Source organism: Ictidomys tridecemlineatus, chromosome 10 (assembly GCF_052094955.1).
Source record: "Ictidomys tridecemlineatus isolate mIctTri1 chromosome 10, mIctTri1.hap1, whole genome shotgun sequence".
In the NCBI taxonomy this organism is placed as follows: domain Eukaryota; kingdom Metazoa; phylum Chordata; class Mammalia; order Rodentia; family Sciuridae; genus Ictidomys; species Ictidomys tridecemlineatus.
This window is the reverse complement of record NC_135486.1, coordinates 141,646,266-141,668,529: the sequence shown is the minus strand read 5'-3', so window position 1 is coordinate 141,668,529 and position 22,264 is coordinate 141,646,266. Positions and strand designations below refer to the sequence as shown.

At 48.6% G+C, this 22,264-nt stretch overlaps 1 protein-coding gene across 48 annotated transcripts in view; it reads right to left on the bottom strand.

The window, feature by feature from the left end:
* Positions 1 to 3,354: 3,354 nt before the first annotated feature.
* The window catches only part of Rbfox1 (RNA binding fox-1 homolog 1), a 2,023,047-nt gene continuing 2,004,137 nt past the window's right edge, over positions 3,355 to 22,264 (bottom strand). For 20 of the 48 annotated variants that reach the window (XM_078024580.1, XM_078024601.1, XM_078024585.1 and 17 more), the window contains 3 exons: positions 20,973 to 21,025; positions 6,764 to 6,839; positions 6,156 to 6,396 (listed from right to left, as the gene is read on the bottom strand). In XM_078024580.1, coding sequence (XP_077880706.1) covers positions 6,249 to 6,396; positions 6,764 to 6,839; positions 20,973 to 21,025 — 277 coding nt within the window. In that variant the 3' untranslated portion in view covers positions 6,156 to 6,248. Of the gene's footprint in view, positions 5,276 to 6,153; positions 6,397 to 6,763; positions 6,840 to 15,283; positions 20,148 to 20,972; positions 21,026 to 22,264 lie in introns of those variants that run through there. The other 28 variants (XM_078024582.1, XM_040277814.2, XM_078024591.1 and 25 more) reach the window with 8 other exon arrangements.

Sequence of the window (22,264 nt, the reverse complement as noted above, 5' to 3'; positions counted from 1 at the left end):
TTAGCCAAGTGCCTCAGGGTGACTGTGACTGTTTAATGTCCAGTCTACATCCTCCAGGACGGTGCATGGCCACCGGGAGAAGCCATGGTCTTACCCATGAGTTGAAGTACTCTGGTTCGGGTTGATAGGAACTGCCCTTGGTCCAATCTCAAGCATCAGGTTGAATCCCGAGCAGCTGCATGATTATAATTTATGCCCTCATGAAAAGGTGGCACACCGAGATCTTACCTAGAATTGTCCAGGTATATATGTTCGTACATCTACATTATAAAAAAATCAGAAGAACTACCCTCAAAACCTACCTTTATATATTTCCCAACAGAAAATTGACTTCTTATTTTGTTTCTCCTGCTGTGAGAATACTCTTTTCAGTCCTGGTTCTTGACTTTGTTAGTGGAAGGATAATCAGAGTCTTTCAGGAGAGAGTTTGAGAAACGCGTCAAGATCTAGGCCCATGGAGGTAGGTGCTGGTGCGTGTGGGCACGGGCAGCTCTACCCACACCCTGGCCCAGGGCCGCCAGCTCCTCCCGCTCCCACCCCATAAACGACCCAGCAGGAGACTCAGTCCCAAAGCTCCCTGGAAGAGGCACCCACACAATGGTGGCTCTCATCCTGGGGTGCAGGAAGCAGAGGGCCACAATTTCCCTTCCCACAGCTGTACCCGAGGGCAGCACAGCACACCAGGCTTCTGTCTGATTGTGTCTGGGTGCCTGCACGTCTGCCCACCTCAACTATGGCCACTCCTGGAAGAGGAAAGTGGTTGGGGGCTGAGTGGGAAATTGGGACCCAGGTCACCGATCCAGCTGCATTTCTTTTTTTCTTTCTTTTTTTATTTTTTAATTTCACTTTAAGAAGCACACTCTGGATATAAGCAACAGCTTCTGTTTATGCACACTGTGGGCTTCCTCTGGCCTTGGTTTCTCACCTCTAGGTGGAGGGTGGGGCAGGAAGACAAGCCCTGAGGTCCACTGGTCAAGGTTTTTTTAAGAAACCTGCCCCCTTCTGCCGTCATTTTAAATTTTCTTCAGGATTCATGTGAAATTTCTATGCTAGATCCTCATGTAATGGGGAAGGGGCTCAGTTACACCATCTCCCTCTTGCCGGCTGCCAGTGTAAAGTTCATGACTTCCTTGTTTAAATCACGATGTCCGTCCACATGTTGTAAGACGAGCGTTAGAAAGCCAGGCTCAACACAACCACTGCCACCGTCATCATCGCGATAGTGGAGAGTTTCTGGAAGGGGCACAGATTTCAGGGATAAACAGATCTTGGTGTGGAGCCCACCTCAACGGGGACTAGCGAGGACTCGGGTCACACTATGGGATCTCTTGGGTCCTCGCTGACTTCACTGATAAGGTAAGGGTGATGGCATCCTTAGGGATCAACTGACACAGTGCATGTTGTTGACCGTGAGCGCCACAGTCCTGCGGATCACAGGTTTACAGAGAAGGGCCCACTGCATAGTTGAGATGATAGAATGCACGTGATTAGGACAGTCTCTGTGTGGGAAGGGAGTGGGAGAACAAAAGTCCTCCAGGGCCTTCTGGTAACACCCCACCGGCTCCTGCTGGCCAGGCAAAAAAGTTCCTTCAATGGAGGTGACCCTAGCCTTGCTGCTGGCTCCCCAATCTTAGTGGCATTAACGTCGTCAGGCCTCTGTTCCTAGCCTGCGAATACTAACAGATTCCGGATCCTGCAGTCTGCTGCAAGCACCTGACAGATCATTTTTGCTTATCCGCATTACAATATTGAGAGTCTGGGCTTTTGGGAACATGAACCAGGGAAGAGAAGACTGAGGCACAGTGCCCTGTGTAACTTTGTCCTGGACGACACCTGGCATGTGACAGAATCCAGATGTAAACTCAGACCCCACCAGGTTTTTTTGTTTTGTTTTGTTTTGTTTTTTAAGATTTCCACGTGTTCTGAACTCATAGAACTATTACGATAATTAAATGAGGCAGGATTTAAGGAAAGCTGAAGTAGCTAAATGGGCCAGATAGCTGAACCCTGGTGGGAGGTATAAATAATCACATGAAATAAACAATACGAGAAGCCAGAGAAAGTCTCTCGGAGCAGAGCAAGTCCTGGATACGTGCAAACTCTAAGGTTCACTCTGTTTTCCCCTTCCCCATCCCCCAAAGGCCCCTGGATACGTTGAGCTGAGACTCTGAACTGCAGCCTACAGTGCGGTTGCTTCCAGCCGGGCCGCCCTTTCCTGGCTGAGGAACAGCTCAGTTTAGTGGACTTAGATTTCCTCTCTTCAACATTTGTGGTTGATTCCACCAGCTTTCCTGGAAAGACGAGGGAGAAAGGACAGCTCTCTGGGCAGACAGGCCGAGCACCTGCAGGGGCCACCTGGTGGGCAGCCCAGCATACCTTGGGCAGCACCCACCCCGAGCAGCCTGATGGGCACAGGTACAGTCCCGGGAGTGGAGGATCTCTCCGCCAACCCAGAGAAGAAAAAGAACTCAGAACACACACACACACACACACACACACACACACACACACACACACCCCTTTGCAGACTAATCTTTTATTTTTTTTTGATATTACAAACCAAGTTTTCTTTATTCACAAACCACCGTAAGTGATATAAACACTAATCTCTAAAGACAGATATACACATTTTCTGAGTTTGCAGATTGCGTGATGTGTGTTAAGAAGTCACCATATGCCACACATGATATTTATCTTTTTTTCCATAATTCATAAGAGCAATAGTTATTTAGATGAATGAAAACATTCCAAATAAGTACTGATTTAAAAAAAAATCCAAAATGTTTGTTTACATCTCTGACATACATTTTAAAATGACTTTTATTGGCATCTTGGCAGAGAGCCTAAGACAAATGATTCTGCAACATCCGTTGGCACCCACTTGCTCTAAGTGATTTTTATTAAAACTACATACGATCATGGGGGAAAAGTACAGCCCATCGATGGAAACCAAACTGCAAATGAATTCGACTGTAGCCAACACAGTAAGAATTCTATGTTTGTGATTCCAAATACAATGCAAATTCTGGATTTTGACATCTGAGGCCATTGGGAGAAATCTACTTCTCCTTCCGAGCCCTCTGTTCCTGCTATCTTTCCCCCCTGGGGTGGGATGCTATAGCATGGGAATTCGTGGTTTCCTTGAACAACCTCCACCAGGCGGCACCCACTGGTACCTCAGGGCCCCCCTGTGGGCATGAGACCTTGTCCGTGATGCTGAGAAACACCCGCCCCCGCCCTCACCCACCCAAAGAAGACCCGTGAAAGGACAATTTCTACGTTCCTGGCTGCTCAGAAGTCCCCCTCCCACTCCAGATCACTCTAGTCTGTCTTAGATACGGAAGCTACAGAAACTTTGTTTTCAAATCTTGTGAAACTTTATTGATGGTTTAATATCCAACTGATCTTACGGCATGCACATAAGAGGACAAGGAAAAGCTCTGGATCACAAACACTTTTTTTTTTTTTTTAAGTTTTGTTTGGTTTTTTTTTTGTCTTAAAGCAGAGTTGTTACAGCAGATTGGCAGGTTCACAGCAGAGAGTTGATAACACTAAAGTGCCAGCCCCGGGGGCCAGCACTGCACATGTGAGGATTTAAGGATGGCAGCAGAACTACTCGGGGACAGCTTGCTGCTGCTTGTCATTTAATTCAGATACAAAAACAGGAAGACCCGTGACAGATACCCCAACTTAGGTTAACTTGTAAACAGGACAACATGGGAAGAGTTCAAACAGAAGAAGTTACAGACAAACTGCAATTTTTCCGGCTGTGTCCCTCTGGCCCTGCATCCCAGAAAGGGTAGGGGACTTTGCTCTTTGGGGGATGAAGAGGGTGGATCTAGTGGGTTTTGTTTTGTTTTGTTTTGTTTTGTTTTTTTGCTTCCTTCTGACAAATGTCCTGGGCCTTGGAGACAGAACTAAAGACACTGGTTTAGGAGATTCCTGGGGTTTGGGGGGAGAGGCGGAAGGGCAGGTTCCCACGGACCGAAAAATTGCAGATTGCTCACAAAAACGCAGTCGTGTTTCAAAAAGTACCAAGCTGATGAAAATACCGTGATTATCTCTACTCGATGATTGCAATACTTGTAAAATGCGTCTATAAATCCGAATATGATTATCGTGTAATTCCATAAAAATTATACGTCTGTCTCTAACAGTTGTTCTACTAAGCTAAAACTAAAGCTTCATAGACTGCTTCTAGAAGTCAACAACTCCACTGCACAGATGTAAATTTTATACATTTTTTTTTAACTGGTACAAAGAATTTAAGTTTTTATTACTTTCTTTTTTTGGAAAAAAAGAAAAAAATAGAAACAGTGCTTTTTATCACCATTTTATTAATGTTATTTTTCCCTCCCGTAATATAAAAGTCAGCAATGATATCAATAATTCATTATACTGGAAGAAATATAAAAAGAATGCTTGTTGATGGCCTAACTAGTAGCTTTTGCCTAAATAACTAGTGGCTGGGTGGAATGGTTTAAAGGGTGGGTTTGCCCAGCTTCCTTCGACTCTGCCGCCCAAGTGCCACTAGAAGCAGCCCCTTACCCACATGACCTTTGGCTTGAACTGGCAATGGGTAACTTAGAACCACTGATACAGGACGGTGGGTGCCGTGGTCATTTAGAGTCATTAGTTACTCTCATCTTTTATTTTTTTTTTCCTTTCAGCCAAACCCCGAGTCCCACACCCCAAGCCCCTCCCAACCTTCCCTTTCACAAAATAAAATAATGCAGATGCAGAAAAGAAGGACTACGGTAGTCACTTACACTCTTCCCAAACAGCTTAACCCCAGTAGCTTTGTATTCAGCATATATAATTCATTTACAATAATATAGCACTCTGGATATGGCCCTAAACCAGTTTTGATTCATATCTAGCGTCTCTTCTAGATCAACCACAGAAACTCCTACAGCCAGCAACCAAACTACAGAACCTTCAGAAATTAAAGACCCACGATATTAAAATACACAGAACAAAATATCTGAGGTATAAGATAAAAAATGTAATTTTTTTCCCTCTTTTTATTTTATTTTATTTTTTTATTCTTTAGAGTTGCTAAAATGATGCACTACTGCATGTATTGCAACACTCAGGCCTCGGAAAGCTTCCTTTCTCCCCACATTGGAAGGATTTTTTATGGTTTTGTCATTTAGTATGGAGCAAAACGGTTGTATCCCCCTCGGTATATACTAGCCTGCAATGAAGAAAGAACGAGACCCACATCATCAGCATGGCTCCTAGTCTTGGCATCAGTCAAGGGTGCAAAAGCATTCTGAAACAAAGCAATTTGAGGGGTGTGTTTTTTACATTTTCCTTTTGCAACATGTGGATCATCAAAAAAGTCTAATGTGAAAAACGAGACACTCCAAACCAACCAAAATGGCACCCCTACCCATCCCAGGCCGTTCTTAGAGCGCTAAAGACAGGGCCAGGCCTGACCAATCCCCCCTCAAAAGATCCTTAGAAAGAAAACCCCTGGAAAGACCAGATTCTGGTCGAGTCCCGTCAGCTGCAGGGGACTGCGGCCATGGGAAGGACTGGCGCTGTCTCACCGCGTTCCTTTGCTTATCCATCGACTAATGCTCTTCCCTGGGGAGAGCCCCAGCTAGAGGGCTGCTGCAGGCAGGGATTCAACCCTCCTTTCCAACACGCTCCTCGGGTGGACCAGGTGTGGAAGCGGAGCTGTTGAATGCAGGGCCAGGAGGAAAACCTAAACCTGGTTCTTAGAGCAATCGGCATGGAACCTGATCTCTCGGGAGGGCAGTGTCCAGGTGCATTGCTTCACGTAGCTACGCTTGGGCAAAACAGTCTGTATCCAGATCCCGGTTGGGGGTCTACGCCCCAGCTCCAGGGAACTGCCTGGCCATGGCTTTAAATGGCTATGAGGTGGCACTTAACCAATTTTCTAAAAGTACTGGCGATTCCAATGAATGCCTATGGGAATTTATTTCTAGGATAAGGACTGATATTCTTGATCCAAGCAGAAAACTGCATGCCAAAGCTTTGTAATGATTGCATACGCTCTCACGTGATGGGCACGTCTCGACTGTACTCAAGAGTCTTAGTGCATAGAAGTTTGAACAAGTACAGGCAAATTCACCCACCCTCACCTCCCACTTTTGCCCTCCCCCTTCCCCAAACAAAAACCCAGATCCCCCCCAAAAAACAAAAGACAACCCCCAAACCCAGCTGATTCCTTCTAGTTTCTTATGTACTAGGCACACACACAAAGTGTGCCCCTCTGTCTATTTTCTTTCCTGGGCGACTATGACTTTAAACATGAATTGGAAAAGGGGAGGAGAGGCAGGCAGATGCTCAGCTGCCTGACAGCAGAGGCCTGGAAGTGTGCAGCTTAGCTCCTCTGAAGTCTGTGCTGGGGCTGGAACCTTGGGGCTATGTGAATGAGCAGCAAGGGAGGGAGAAAAAAAGAAAAAAAAAGTTCTGCATTGACACTGCATTCCGTTAGTGATGGATTTAATTATCAAAATGACTAATTATTCCATTAAGGTAAGTGCTCCGCTAGGTGAGACTTGCAAAATTAGAAATATAATAACTTACATGCACTACATTGCCAAGAAATTAAGACATTTATCAAGTTTACTGGGAGGATTAATGTGGCATTTTAGCTGCTGTTAGCACAAGAGACAAATTCAATTAAGGGAAAGTGAGAGGACGTCAACCGTCAACTCAGACGAAGGTCCCAGCTGGGGGAGGGAAGGGAGGCAGGAAGAAGGGAGGACAAGGAGGAGCCGGTACTCACCATGGCACCAACGCCGTAGGTGGGGGCTGGAGCAAGTGTGTGGTGGTAGGGGTCGGCAGCATAAACTCGTCCGTAACTGCAAGGAAAACAGGTGGAGACTGGTCCGTCACGTGCAATCACAAAGTGATGATGCCAATCACAAAACACGAAATACCAAGGCAATGTGCGGGGGTCTACTCCTCTTAAGGCAAGAAACATTCTCTCTGCCGCGTTAACGGACAAAGCTATCTGTGCTCAATGCACTCTTTGGTCCACCGATCATAGCGGGTCACCCTGACATGTCCCATATACCTAGTCAGGCACTGCTTAATGATGGAACCGTTTCTGAGAAATGCATCGTTAGGTGGTCTTGTTGCTGGAACATCTTACAGTGTACTGTTCATACCAACGAACTTGACCTTGAGGTCACCATGTGGTATACAGTCTTTCCACTGTTTTTCCTGTGGCAGGGATTGAACCCAGGACCTCATGCTCTACCTCTGAGCCACACCCAGCCACCTCACCTATTATTAATCCCACTTTGAGACAGGGTCTTGAACTTGTGATCCTCCTGCCTCACCTTCCAAAGTAGCTGGGATTATGGGTGTGCATCACCATGTCCAGCTCAGGTGGTAGGATCATCTATGACTGTTGATGGGTATGTGGTCTGTCACAGACTGAAGCGCTGTTACGTGGTGTGTGTGGCTGGCTGTACACATCTGCACACGCATGTGCACACATCCACATACGTCCTCCCACCATGATACCTGTTCTACAAGGCTATCGTAGCTGCCCCAGAGACGGAGGCAGGCAAGAAGAAACAACTCAAAGGAGCAGATTTAAGAAGCCCAGTGTCCCCAACTTTCCTGTCACCAATCAAACCAGATGGGGTGGATCAGAAGGGTGAAGTGACGCTGCTGGCACGGTTAGTGTCCAATGTCTCAGGACGGGACAGACGCACCCCTCACCCCAGTTTGCTCAGGAATTGGCATCTGACTCGACTTTGACCTTATCACCTCCTATGTCACCTGTCCATCACTGGCCAGGTTGTGGGGAGAAAGGCATTTGAATTGATGCATCTTAGGCTCCTCTTTCAGTTTTTCTACCTCTCTCCTCTTTCTTCCTCTGCAGCTGTAGCTTCTAGAAGAGGCTTTAGAATAAAAACAAAGAGGGGATGGGACCAGAGTTGCTGGATGCCTGCTAAGGGCCAAGAATGAAACCCTGCCGTAAATCAGAGACCAGGTCAGAGAGCTTCCTTCACTTGCTCTAGGTCACACAGCCAGACAGAATCAGAGCCGACCCTTGAGTCCCAGGGCATCTCTTTGCCTCTCGTCCAACCTCACACGCCCTCAGGGTTTGACCTGCCACTTAGCTCCTTGGAGTACTTTGAATGGAGCCATTTCAGCGCCCATCAAGGCTGAGACTTGCTCTTGGGCGAGGTGCCTGGAGTCCAACACGGAGACTTGTGCCAGCAATTTAAGGAGAGGGTGCTCTCAAGAGGAGGGCAAGAGGCAGGCAGCAAGTCACAGCCAGGAGCAAAAGAGAAAGAGGACGTGGCCAGAGCTGGAGACCGGCTCCGACTGGATCCTATGGGTGTGGCCGGTGGGTTGGCTCCTTCGGGAGGTATTAGAGAGGGCTTCCGGGAAGGGGCTCCCCCCGAAGCAGGGAGGGTGCTACTCCCTTAGCAGCCATCTCTCGCTGCAGCCGGGCACCCAAAAGCCAGGCACCCAGTGGGATCTCAGTGGGTTCTCAACGTTTGACTTTTTATTATTATTTTAATGAAGGCAGGGAGCAGAGCACTGTCCACACCGCCAGCCTTACGCCCAGGATGTCCAGCGGGCGCCTGCTTCATCCTCCCTTCTCTGGCTTTCCCCATTTTCCTTCTAACCTCTTTCTTTCTAGCTGGTTAGAGCGAGGAGGCCACTCAGGGCCTGGGGAGAGTCGAGGGCTGGGGGTGGGGAGGTCTGGGTTTCAGTCCTGCCTTTCCCAGGCTCTTGCTCCTGCACGGGGATGTGCTGGAGAGTCTGACCTGGCTGCTCAGACCTGGGGCAGGGGAAGGGGAGAGAAGCTGGGCAGGGCACCTTCCCAAGCGCAGACTCGGATCCCATGGGAAAATGGTTCCACCAGTTCACACCTGCCTGCTCCAAGTCCCCAGCCCCCCATCTGTCCCCACGGGGCTGGAGCTCCAATGATCAAGCTGCAGCTTTCGGCTTCAGCACAGGGTCCTTGGGAGCCTCAACAGCAATGACGGGAAGGGACGCTTCCTTTCTAAAGCACATCTCCCAAGGAAACTAACAAATGGTCAGCCGCTTCTTGCTTTTCTTTCCTGGGACTCCCTTCCCACCATCAGAAACAGCCTTTCATCCAATCTCTCCTGCTCTCTAGGAGGAAGGGTAGATGAAAGCCAGGCACAGGGTGAGGGCTGGGGCGGTGGCTCAGTGGTAGAGTGCTCGCCTAGCAAGTGTGAGGCCCTGGGTTCCATCCTCAGCACCACGTAAAAATAAAAATAAAGTAAAGGTAATGTGTCCAACAACAACTGAAAAATAAATATTAAAAAAAGAGAAGGGTGAAGGTTATCAAAGAACTCAGATATTCACAGTGGCCACTCAAGAGACCTGGGCCTCCACCCACTAACGTAGGAGACTTAAGAAGGGTCCAAGGAAATCACATATAACTGCGGCATTGACCTTCCCTTCTGAGAAAACAGTCTGCCGTGGCTCTACAAAAAGTCCTCTGAATGGGATTATTTTTGGTTTCCTTTGTGTCTGGCAAAGTTAGTGGCGCGAACAGAATGTGAACTACAAAGGCAAAATAAAAATCTCTGGGGATTTATCAAGGGATGCCAAGATGCCGTGGGAAGACACAAACCCAACACAATTGTTATCATGAAGGTTTTAATTTGGAGGATGGTCTTACTGTGGCAGAAATTTCCACGTTCTTAGGAGACGCCATATTGGCCGTGTGGATGTACTTAATGAGGATGCGGGTCCTATCTTCTCCTTCTGCGTACTTTAATGGTAAATCTTTATTGGACTCTAACTCTGGGCATCATTTCAACCTTTGCAGAAAACCCAAGGTAACAATTTGGCAGTATTCGCTTCCGAGGTGGAAGAAAACACGGCAGCGCTGAACTATTCCTCGCAAATGAGTAGGGCTCCTTGTCTCCTCGGGGTGACCTCTACCTTCAGAATCCCATGGTTTTATTATGATTAATAAATTTCATTTCCACAGAGGAGAAGGGACCATGTCAGCTCAAGCTGAAAGCAAGGAGGCTTCTTTTCAAATGCTAATTTCTAAACACGCCCTTGTGGGACACGACAATTTAGACACAAGGTCATTAGGGAAGATGGGCACGTGGGCTCTGCTTCTGCAGCAGATGCGCCAGGCCCCTCAGCAACCTGATGTCCTCAGCACGGGCTGAGCACAGGAAGAGGGAGAGCAGAAATTCCCAGGATCTCCCCAGGAATCAGGGAAGAATGTCTCCTGATGGGCTCATCCCCATGCAAGGCGGGCAGCTCTGCTCTCCCTCGGCCCGTCCATCAGTGATTTCAGATAAAATCTTGGAAGTGTCCGGGGCACTCCATGCACTGTAACTAGTTGGCCATCAAAACCAACTCAAGAACCTTTGGCCTGTTCGGGCCCCTTCCAACCAACAGCCATTTGCATTGATTATTTACTGAATCTCTCAGATCGATGGCACTGCCCATCCAGCCTTTGACCCATCCATCCATTTCTAATTAAACAGAAATCTACATAAATCCACTATCAGCCCTCTGCATAAAACTCTCAAGAGCATCTGAACCTGGGTGGTCCCCCGTCCCTCTCTCCCCGTCTTCTTCCCTCTCTGCGTCCAGTGCTCGGGCACACTGGCCCCGTCAACAGTCCTTGCGCGTGCGGACAGCCGACCTGTCTCTCGGGCCTCCACACCTGCTCACCTTCCCCCTCCACTGCTTCTTTTCAACCTCCTTGTCCCAGATCTAGCGTCCCCTCCTCAGAGCGATGCCTCTTTCTCTGACCACTCCCTCCTAAGGACACTTTTCAACCTTCTTCCCAGTCCCTGGTGACGTTCAGCGAAGCCCGCGTCACTTCTTTTCTCTCTCTGAATGTTGTCCTTCCTCCCTCCTGCCGGGGGGGCTCTGTGAGGCCGGGGCCCCACGAGTCTACTCTTCAGGGAAGGAGGACAGGGGCCATGCAGGTGGCAGAGCACAAGGGTGGCCACGACGGGGCAGGTGGAGAGGAGGAAGAGGGCCTTGGAGACACTGAGCCATGGCCACCGCTCCATCCAGGGGATCTAACAGGGGGTCCCACCATTGGGATCCATCAGACGGCCCTGTCAGTGGGATCCGTCGGGAGACCCTTCCAGGGGACCTCGCAGGCTCCCTGGTGGAAGACGTCCGCAGCTTCTCTCTGTGGGACGGGTCGGGAGCTCCTATGGGTCAGCAGGAAGGCTCTTTCCACTAGGCTTTCTGGAGGTTCTAAGTCAGTGGCTCCAGACATTCAAAGCCCCTGGAGGTCTACAGAAGGAAGGTTTCCGGGGTCTCTAGGAACACAGAACATGCACCTTCACATCATCCCGAGAGCTCGGTGGCCAAGAGGAGGTCATCAAGACCCTTTGAGGGAAACCGAACACGGAAATCCAGGACGACTCCACAGCTGTCAGCAGCCCCTCGCCACAGGGGAGGACCCCTCCCCTCTGAGCTCCCAGACACGGTGAACCAGGGGGCAAGCCGGGGCCCCAGGGAGAGCCGCGGGCCGGGCCAGGACAGGCTGCACGCAGGCTGCTCCAGGTCCACTCCCCCGCCCAGCCCGGGCCACCTCCCTGCCTGAGCCCTGCCGAATTCAGACAAAGTGCAGGGATAAAGCCCCCACAGACACAGCCGACGGTGCCGCCAGGCTCCTCGCTCCTGCCCGGGGACCCGCGAGGCCCTGTCTCGCGTGCCTGTGTGCAGCCCTGGCAATCACCCTGGAGGGGAGGTCTGTCTGATTTATGAGTTACAGATGTAGTTCAAATTGCTGCACTTGAACTTGAGGTTGTGCTGCAGTGAAATGAATGAGCCTGCTGCTCTTGAGTGGGAAATAGGACCCTTGTTTGCTGAAGTGCTTTGTCAGCTCTACCGAGAAGTGTAAATATCGCTCGTTATTAATGCTTTCAACAGGGAGTTCAGACGAGCTGGGTGCCACGGAGACACAACGGGCCTGGGCTGCTGTCCCACTCCAGGGTTTGGGCAGTCCCATGGTTTGCTTCCAAGAAGAGGGTATCAATCCCACCCCATCCTTCAATACTCAGGGAATACCCTTAGCATGACCTCCCCGTGACTCCTGTCCTGGAGACTACTGGGGGGATCCACAGGGGCCAGAAAGATGGACGCAGGTCACAGGGTAGTGTTGACATCCCTCTTGCATCAAGAGGGCAGGTAGGCCTCCGGCCTCCCACACAGGAAGGGCTGCGGGGTGTGCATTCAAAGTGGGGTGCCTCCCAGAGGGGGTCTAGAAAGTCTCCATGCCCCTCTTTTCCTTTTTTTTTTCTTTATCTGCCAAGGGATGCTCTAGCACTGAGCCCTACATCCCCACCTGGCCAGGCTGGCCTCAGACTTGTCATCCTCCTGCCTCAGCCTCCTGAGTTGCGGGGATTACAGGCATGAGCTACCACCCATGGCTTGCCCTACTTTTTTCTCTCTAGACTCTAGTCTACAAAGTGTGTAGGAGACAGAACCCATGCAACCACCCACTGACCACACAGGAGCCCAGGGGCTCTGACACCTGCTGTTCAGAGAGCCACGGTTTAGCTAGGGAGGTTCTCTTTGATTTCTCTTGACTGGGCCCAGTGTCCAGCCTGGTTGGGGCTCCCAGTGGCACTGGGAGAAGGGAACATCACAAGCTATTTATGCCTAAGAGGAAGTGAGTCCCAGCCCATCTGGATAACCATCCTTCTACCCTCATTTGGAGGGATTTGGGGGCCTCTCCCATGAAAACCAAGTGACTGCTGAAGGAAAACCCTCCGGCTTGGATCACTGCTGGTGTGATTCCCTGCGTGGCCCTGGCCACACCTTCTTGTGCTGGGGCAGACACTCTTGGCAATTCCCAGTGGCTAGAGACTGCGGGAGCAGCAGCCAGGGAGAGGATGGAGAAGACCAGGCAGCGGACCTGTGGCTTTCCATCCCCACTCTCCTCGGTGACCTCACGGCTTCTGTCCCTGATCCAGCCACCACAGGCCACCTCTGTGATCATCACTAAGCCTCTATGCAGCCACACAGCACAGAAACCCCAGCCTCCCACCAAGGCCCATGGCTTCTGACAAGTGCCCTGGCCATTTCATGATGACAGCATCCAATAGGGCCCTTTGGCTCAGGGGGTTTCTCTGAATCCAGATGACAACAAACCGCCACAACCAAACCCCTCACTCTGCAGGTTGAAGAAGCGTAGCTCAGAACATGGGCTTCCACGCAAGGTCTTTCAAACCCCTGGCTCAGGGCCTCTTGGTATACTGCTGAAATGAAGGGTCATCCCCTAACCCTGTACAAATGGATATCTACCGAATCGCAGACTTTAAGGTCTGGGAGACTAGAGTCAGACTATAGTGAGCCTAGAGTGTGACCAGTTTGACAAGATGCTGGGGGTACTCATGGCCAAGACTGTGGGCAGATCTTCCGGGGACCATGGTCAATCTTCATCCCCCATGCCGAGGAGCTGCTGACCATCCGCCTGCTTCGACTCTGCAGGAAGACTGGAGAGAATTTTCCAGAACCCCCAGCCACACATTCTGGTTTTCTATAATAGGGAAAAGACCCTTCCAAAAGTATTAAGGTGAGAACTGCTTGGGTGGACAGGGAGTGACGTTGGGGTGCAGTGGCCAGCAGGGTGGGGGGCTGTTCAGCTTCTCATGCAGGGGCCTCGCATGTCAGTTGGTCAGCTCAGCTCAGGGAAGGCACCCACGAGCAGGTGCACCCACGAGGAGGTGCACCCACGAGGAGGGGCACCCACGAGGAGGGGCACCTCTGTGCCTGCTGCAGCCTCCTCCTGGTTCCAGTGACTTCAACCTTTACAGACAAGGAGGAAACCAAGCCCTGGTGTCCTAAAACCTTCTCAAGGTACACAGTCCCACAACCCCAAACACCTAGGAAACACCTCCAAATGCAGCAGAACCCCTGAAACGTACACAAGCGGAGGTGAGAGAATCTCTCCATTCCTCTCTGCACGGCTCTTTCTGAATTCTGCGGCTCACTTCCTTAGCAAGGCTCCAAAGGCATCTCCTTCAGGAACCACTCAGCACAGCTTTCAGTCATGATTTTTCTACCCAGAAGCAGGAGGGAAAGTGCCTTCTGAGCTTGTGAGCATCTACCTGGAAGCCAGAGAACTCGTTTTTGCACACGGGCCCCTGTCACACACCTGAACTGTAGGTACGTAAAAGCACACGTAAATCCAGCATCTACAGAATCAAAAAGAATGAGATCTTACATTCATGGTAATCGGATAGCATCACTCTGTCTCTGCCCTCTCAAAGCCTCTTCCAAAAATGAATTCCAAGGGAGCAGATTTGGGATGAAGAGCCTTGACTGTGGGTTCATTGGAGTAGAGAGGCAGCAGTCACTTCTGGGACTGACAGCACTAATCAGTCCCACTCATGGCCATACAATCCACCCACTCCGCTATGCCTCCTCCAGTAACGGAGCCACTTTACGGCAAGTGGTGCACTCTTTAAGACAAACTCAAGACCATACTCCTCTTAGAAATCCTGTTTTACTTTCTGCATGTCAACTGCTGTGGTACCAAAATCAGTAGGAATTTCCCATCATGCTCTGAAATCACCATGGCACCCTAGTGGCCATTTAAGCCACATGGGAGATCACAAAGGGGTTTACATCTTTGGTGAGCTCTTTAATACCCCTGCAGACCAGCACGGTTGAGCAGCAGTAGCTAAGGATTCCTCAGGGTCAGAGTTCACAGAGTCAAATCTGCCTCTGCTGCTTCCGTGCTGAATAACCTCGGAAAGCAGTGTCTCTCTCTCCAGCCGGAACGCAGGAGCCAACGTGCACCCTGACGGGGTGGGGCTGCCCTGAGGGTGGGGTGCTGGTTACTGATCACTGGCTACTTAGTAACTGAACAAGTGTTAGTGACGGATTGGGACTGAGACTTCTGTAGCTCTCCTGCATGTGTGATGACCAGACACTGCAGTAGAGCCCCAGGCTGCACTGACCATGGACCATCCTGGACCCCCATGCCCCACGCAAACAGATCAAAGATCCTGAGAGATGACAAGCATGAAAGAAGTAGGTCTGGACACGGATCCCCAAGGAGGAAAATCCCCTTCCATGGCATGCATGTGCGTGCACACACACACACACACAAACACTCTCAAACACTCACACACTCTTACTTGGAGGCAAAATTAAAACAAAGGAACACACTGTCAGTGAATGAAAACATGACTCTGGAAGTGGACTGTCCCACAGAAATAGAATGAAAGCCACCGGTGTGAGCCCCATGTGTTGTTTTAGTGTTCACAGCAGCCATATTTAGAAAAGTAAAAAGAAACAGGTAAAATTTATTTTTATATTTTTATTTATCTTGATATAGTCCAACTATTATCATTTCAATGTGTGATTCACATACAATTATCCATGAAATATTTTACCTAGCTTTTGAATGCTAAGTTTTGGAAATCCAATGTGTTTTACACGTATAACCCATGGCACGGTGGCCCAGCCCATTTCAAGAGTTCAGTGCCTCCTGTCACTGGAGGTCATCAGAATAGTCTGGAAAACCTTCCCACCTGCTTTCTGTTGAACAGAAAGACTCCACTGAGCACTACTGTTTTCCAAGGTGAGATCTGCACACTCTTCTACGCCAATCTCTGGGGAAATTGTCAGAAGGCAGAATTTCAGGCACCTTCTCCAGATTCAAGAATCTGGGGGTATGGAATGGGCTCTGCATTTGCAATAAGTTTGGCATCAATTTTCACTCCTCCAAAATTTGATAACTACTATTTTTATTAATTTTGCACTAATACACCATTCTCCTATTCAGGCTAATTCAGGGCAGTCTAGATGTCTTTAATTTTCACAAATAAACGGATGAGGACATTTTACTCTTATATTCTTGCATACAACAATCTCAGAACAGTGCTGTACACAGTAAGCTTATAATAAATGCAATCATCCCTTTTGCAGAGTTTCTTTGCTTGTATGGTCTGGTGGCACCCAGTACTTCCCCTAGCAAGAAACCCCACACTTCATTGGAAACAGACCAATTAACCACAAATCAATTTGCTGAATGACAACTTTGCTGAATAAGCAAATCACCCAGATGCGGGGAAGACAGATGGGACTTGCTGAAGGGTCAATGAGAGGAATGGCCAATTTGGAAATTTCTTCTCTACGTTATCTTGAAGTTTTGTTGCAATCGCGTGCATGTGTGTGCACATTGAGGGGAGATGGATGGACGGAAGAGGCCGCACACCCCCCTAGGCTCCTGAACTTGACAGATACTGCTTTTACTATTTAGTAAACTTTGCCCCACAGGGGACGGTTGAGAGAGCTCCCCATAGGGGACAGTTTCAGCAGCTTTTGCAGAGGTGTGCACAGCTGCCTGCCCTTACACCACGGGGCTCTGTCTTGTGTTAACTGGAACTGGGACTGTGTCTCAGGTTTGCTTCTTGTGCCACCACGATATGGGGTTCTGGTCTTGCTACTGGAGAGAGCCCCAGCCTCCACCTGTACTCAACACACACACACACACACACACACACACACACACACACACACACACACACACCATCCCAGCTGGGAACCTCCTACCTGGGACCGGCAAAACTGACTAGCTCAGATTGTCTGGTAGTTTTAGGGTAACTGATGTTCAGCCATGGATTCCCGACAACCACAACAAATGTGTTTGGTAGGCCGGCCTAGAGCACACCGCACCCCTTCAGCCCTCTGTCCCTGTTATGCACATCAGGCTCTCTGGCCTGGCATCTGACCTAGGCCAAACTCTGCACCTAAAGAAGACCCCGCCCTGGACACAGGAGCCATCGGCCTACACCTGCTGCCCAACAGGGGACAGGTCCAGTTAAGCAAACACCCTCTGGTGCCCATGGGCTTCCTCAAAATGTTAGCAAAAGTGCCTTCCAGGGTAAAGATGGTACTTTTCTAGAGGAAAGAGAGCACAGCAGGAGAAAGGGGTCCCCCACCTGGAAGCAGAAAGTCAGGAAGGTCAGGATAGAGGGGCAGTAGGGCCAGGGTGACCCTGTGAATGAGCTTTGGCTCCTGAAGGCCTCTGGGGTGGCTCTGGGCTGGCTCAGACCTCTGGGTCTGAGCCTTTCCTTTTCTTTCTTGATCTTCAAAACCGGGATGATGCTACCATCCAGCTCCGCCGTCTGTCCTGAGACTCTGTCTTTACACACATGCATACATCCGTCTGCTCGTGCACACGTGTGCACAAGCATGCACGTGCTGAACGTGTCACACCTGCCAGTGTGGAATTTGCTCAGCAAAAGACAGCACGTTCTTGCCACACCCTGAGGGATTCAGTCAAGCCTGTGCAGGGACCTTGGCTGCAGGGAGCAGGACTCGCTCCCCACTGCGACTACAGCCTTGGCACACTAGGAAGTCACTCAGGCGGCCCCAGAGAAGAGGGAGCATGGACACCTAACGCAGACTGCAGCTGCCAACCTTCCAGCATGTCCTATCTGTTCTCCCAACAAAATCCAGGAAACCACTTCCCGAATTACACAGCCACGGTGCCCTCCCCGGCTCTGGTGGCTCCTCTCTGGACAGCTGCAAGAGCCTCCCTCCCTTCTGCTCTGACCATATGGCCGTCTGGTCTCCACAAAGCATCTAACCAACCAATTAAAAATCTAAGTCAGATGCAGTGTGGCCCTCCCAAGACACTTAAAGTAAAACTCCAAACATGTTCATGGGTGCCAAGATCCACCTGCTCTGAGCCCTGGCTAACCCTCGGATACCATCTCTAAAACACTTGTACTCACATGTCACAGCCTCACTGCATGGAACTCTCAAGCCTGCCTCAAATCCAGGGCCTCTGCACTCGCTGCCAGCTCAACCTGAATCACTCTCAACTTGGCAACTGTTGACCTGGCTCGTGCCTGCACCCAAGTCCCTGCTCCAATGTCGGTCCTCAGAGAGGCCTTCTCAGATCTGAATCTGACATGGCCTTTCACTCCAGGTTCTGGCTCTCCCCCGCTGTGTGGCTCATCGACCCTGTATAGCTTCACCGACAAGCGAACCCTGTGCTCCTTCAGATGCCTGCTGGGATCTGTTCTCTAGGAGAAGGGAGATTCTTTCCCTGGGGTCTTCTCCTGACTTATGTGACCTCAGAGCTCAGCACAATGCCTCGCACACGACATTGGCTCCATGGGTTATGATGGACTCCAGTGAATTTCCAGCCTCTCATCCAAATCAGTAACTTCCTTTTCAATCTCCATTCTCATGCAGGACCTGACTACTCTGCTTCAGCCACCAGCCCAGCCTGGAAAAGTTCTAGTAAACCAAGAGGCAGGGAGACTTGAAGTCTAAGAAGACGGGAAAATCATTTGCCCCCTTGCCATCTCCTGCAGAATCTAAGTCCTGGAGACTCTTGGTGCCACAAAACAGGAGACTATTCAAGGCACTCGTCTGCCCTGCTCTTAAAGGGACAGTGCCCAGTGGTGCCCTTTATCACAAAATAAAGCAAAACAAGCAATACCATTGTTGTAACACTGACTTAGAAAACCAGTGTCCCTGTAAACACAGTCTCACAATCCACTAATGCTAAGGAAAAGCATTTATCCTACGTGGCCAATCAAAGCAATATGGGCATATGGGCATACTTTGCAAAAAGTCTCCAGTAAGAACTGTCACTTTGCCTTGGGGAACTCAAAGGAAGCCCTGGGTGCTGTCATTGCTCCGGCCTAATGATTTTCATCTCCCCGTCTCTACCCTAAGTCACGACAGGACTGTCTGGGTTGCTCTGATGGCAGTGTTGCTGCAAGAGCACAGCTTCAAAAGACTCTCGGGGCATGAAATCCAGCATGCACCTGCCCCAGATTTTAAGCATTGTGTTGATTTCTTTCTCCACGTAAAAAGAGACACCCTGACTTTAGCCAAACCCTCGTGTTTGCCGATATCAGGATGCAACGGCCTGCCCTTCCTGGGGTGTTCGCACCAGGAGGCGAGATCCTGGCAGGGGTGCTGTGTGCAGTGTGGGTGGGCTGGGTTGCAGCACAGAGAGGAGGAAGCCCCGGAAGACCCTCACTTCACTGCAGGGCTGATGCCTCTTTCCCACTATGGACTGGGGTGAGATGGGTGTCTCCATTTTCATGCTCGATTCAAAATTCAGAGTTCCAATGGAACCTTCTGAAGCCCACGACATATTATTAATGGGACCAACAGAGGACGAGGGAAACTCTCTATCAATTTGAAATGCGATCAATAGCAATTCATTAAGAATTCACTGAGCGGCCATTTGGAATTAAATAAGGTGGGTGCAAACCCCTGCCGTCCTCATACAGACGTTCAATGCCATCGCTCCTTTTGGGAATCTGATGTGTGGGTCACCTGCTGACATGGCAGGGTTTGTTAAGTGGTGGGATGAAAGCAGGTTCTATACTTTAGGTTGTGACATTTCAGTGTTGGGTCTCTGATGTCAAAATACAGTCTAAGACACCCTGGAGCCTGCACAGAGTTTCACAGGGAAGTCAGAAGCTCTAGAACCCAGCACGTCCACAGATTTAAGCCTGTGTACAGAGCACCCCACTTCTGGCCTGCACCTTCCCCTGAGTTGTGTGTGCCCCTCTTTCAAGGCTCTGAACCTCAGACTATTCTGGCAGCCCAGGAACACTCCCCTGCCACCCCGAGAAGGGCCAATTACAAGTGACCTGATGCTGTGAGGTGTTAGTGGAGTGCTAGGATGTCACCACCTCTCACAGGGAGAAGCGGAGGAAGTGGGGAAACAGCACGGTCATTGTCAAAGGGATTTCGTACAAATGGAGTCAGCAAATTGCTTTAAAAAAATCAGCATGCAAACCTTTGGAACTCAGAGGGTCAGACTTCACACCATTAAATGTGCTGAGACCAACTCTTTAAGTGAAATGATGCAGAGTTTGGGGGTGGTCCTGCCTGTGGGGACAGAGAGGGCCAGGGACATTTTCCTAACCCTGTCCTTCCTCTCATTCACTCTCACCAAAGACTCCAAATAGGGAGAGGAGCATTAGCAAGCAAGCTTTTTTACTGCTTCATTGACAACGGTGGCTGGTAACAGATGAGGGTCTATTTGTAAGCTTGGGCTTAATGTCTGCTTTTGAAGGTCCTGGCATGCTCAGCCAGCAATGGATGAGCTGTTAGGTCCTCCCTCGTTGGCCAAGAGCAACACACTGGCAAGATTTCCTAGTAATTATTTTGGTTATAATTTAGGCCTTAAAACCAAAAAAGAAAAAGGAAACAAAAAAAAAAGAAAGAAAGAAAGAAAGAAAAAGGAAAAAAAGAAATCTGGTATTAGTTAAGACACTCACCTATCTTGGCATTTAATCAAGTAATTCCATGCTAACAAAAGTACAAATGGATAGTTCTGAACCACATCAAAACAAAAAGACAGGCGTCATTTTGATGGACATGTCATGCAACTATGCAGTTTCCATTGGTCAGTGTGCTGAATTCAAACCCAAAAAACTTTGTCTAAGTCCTGCTACTTGAGGTATGTTTTGAAGGAAAGGAAATGGAGGATCTTCAGCTAATAGAATGAAGATCCCCTTCTTATAAGACAAAGATAATTACACTTCTCAATGCCTCTGGCTTTATAGATGCAGCCTGTTAGGGCCTATGATATTCTTCAAAGATCCCCAATAATTCACAATTCAGTCTCTGTGAACCCAGATATAATGCGTTAAAAAAAAACCATGGAAGTCACAAGTCTCTGTCCCTAATCTCCCCTGATCAGTATTTCACCATAAGAATACTGATTACACCGTGAGGTTTTAATGTAGATTCATTCAACATAGTCTTATTTTTTCTGGACCATGTATTCTTAAAATCAGAAATAAAAGCATCAACGTTAGCAAAATAGCTAATGTCTTTTTAGATGGCAGAGCCTGCAGGCTTCAGCTATACTCCAAAGGTCTATGATCTTTCTTTCTTTCACTAAACTTTTCTAGAGTGACCAACTGCAGCATGTGAAGAAGGGGGGAAAAAAAGGATATTGAGACTTGGATGGATGCATCAAGAAGTAGCAATGTTTTTTTTACCTGCAGAGGTGTTACAAGAAATTTCATCTGCTGCAACGAAGACGAACTGATTTCTGGAAGAGAAGATAAGATTCACAATACTGCTCGCTCAGGGGGGCATGTGCTCTCTGCCAGCTGGTTCCATGTGGACAGATGCGGGCAGGGAAGGGTGCTGCGTGGGAATTAATGGACCTCGGACTCGAGAGCTTGGAAAGACTGTGGAACAGGCATGCGGGACCTCTTACACCAGCTCGTGGGGGTGTCAGAGTGTGGGTCATGTTCAAGCTGTGGCGTCAGAGTATTAATACTGTGTGTTACCAAACGTCATGCCAGGGTGGGCCCTAGGGCCAGGGCAGCTGCAACTGTGCTTATGTGGATGTTTAAGCTAAAAGGAGATTACAATTAATATATACATATATATGTGCATACACACATATATATGCTCTCTATTAGGAAAAGAGTATACTGCAGCTAGCTAGCATCATCACCAAATTCCAGACTTCATTATTATGGTAGACTAGCAAAATTTTTCTTTTTTTAAAAAAAAAGGAAAGAAAAAGACATGCTCTCATTCTAGAAGAGAATGTTATATGGTGCCAGGTCGTGGGTAATAATTTCCTCACCAAACTAGGCTTGTTATATAAAGAACATGAGAGAACTCATCAATTGAGCTAAGCCCTGTCTTTCCAAATTACTTTTAATGATGCAATATTGGAAAGAAAACAAAAATGGAAAATGCTATTTTACTTTGATTTAGCAAATGCAGAAAGATGATAAAACTCTCTTAAGATGCTTCCAACTGTGACAATTCCACAGTGTAAACATGTTCTAATTCATGGGTGGTGTTTATTTCCCTAGAAATAAGAACATATATGTCAGGAAGATTATAATGATCCGGTGAGACTGACTAGGGCTTTAAATGCCTCAAAAGACAATATCTGGGTTCCCATTTCTTACCTTTTACTGTGCATATGGCTGAGGAATCAAGATAAATGCAGTTTTTGTTGGTTTTAATATGATTGGTTTTGTTCAAAAACCATCTAAGGATTGAGCATTTCTTAAAACATCTTAAGAAAGTTTTACTGTTGCATGAGGCACACCCTAGAATATCAACAGAGCTACCATTTGAATATTCCCTAGAATTTTTACATTCAGCTGAAAATTCTCTAACAATAAAACCTAAAAAAAAAAAAAAACAAGCAAACAAACAAATAAAAAACTACACAGGCTTGGAGAAGGGTATTTCTTTGACATAACAAAAATCAAAATTAAGTTAACGTCTCACCTCCTTTTAAGACAACAAAAGTTAATCT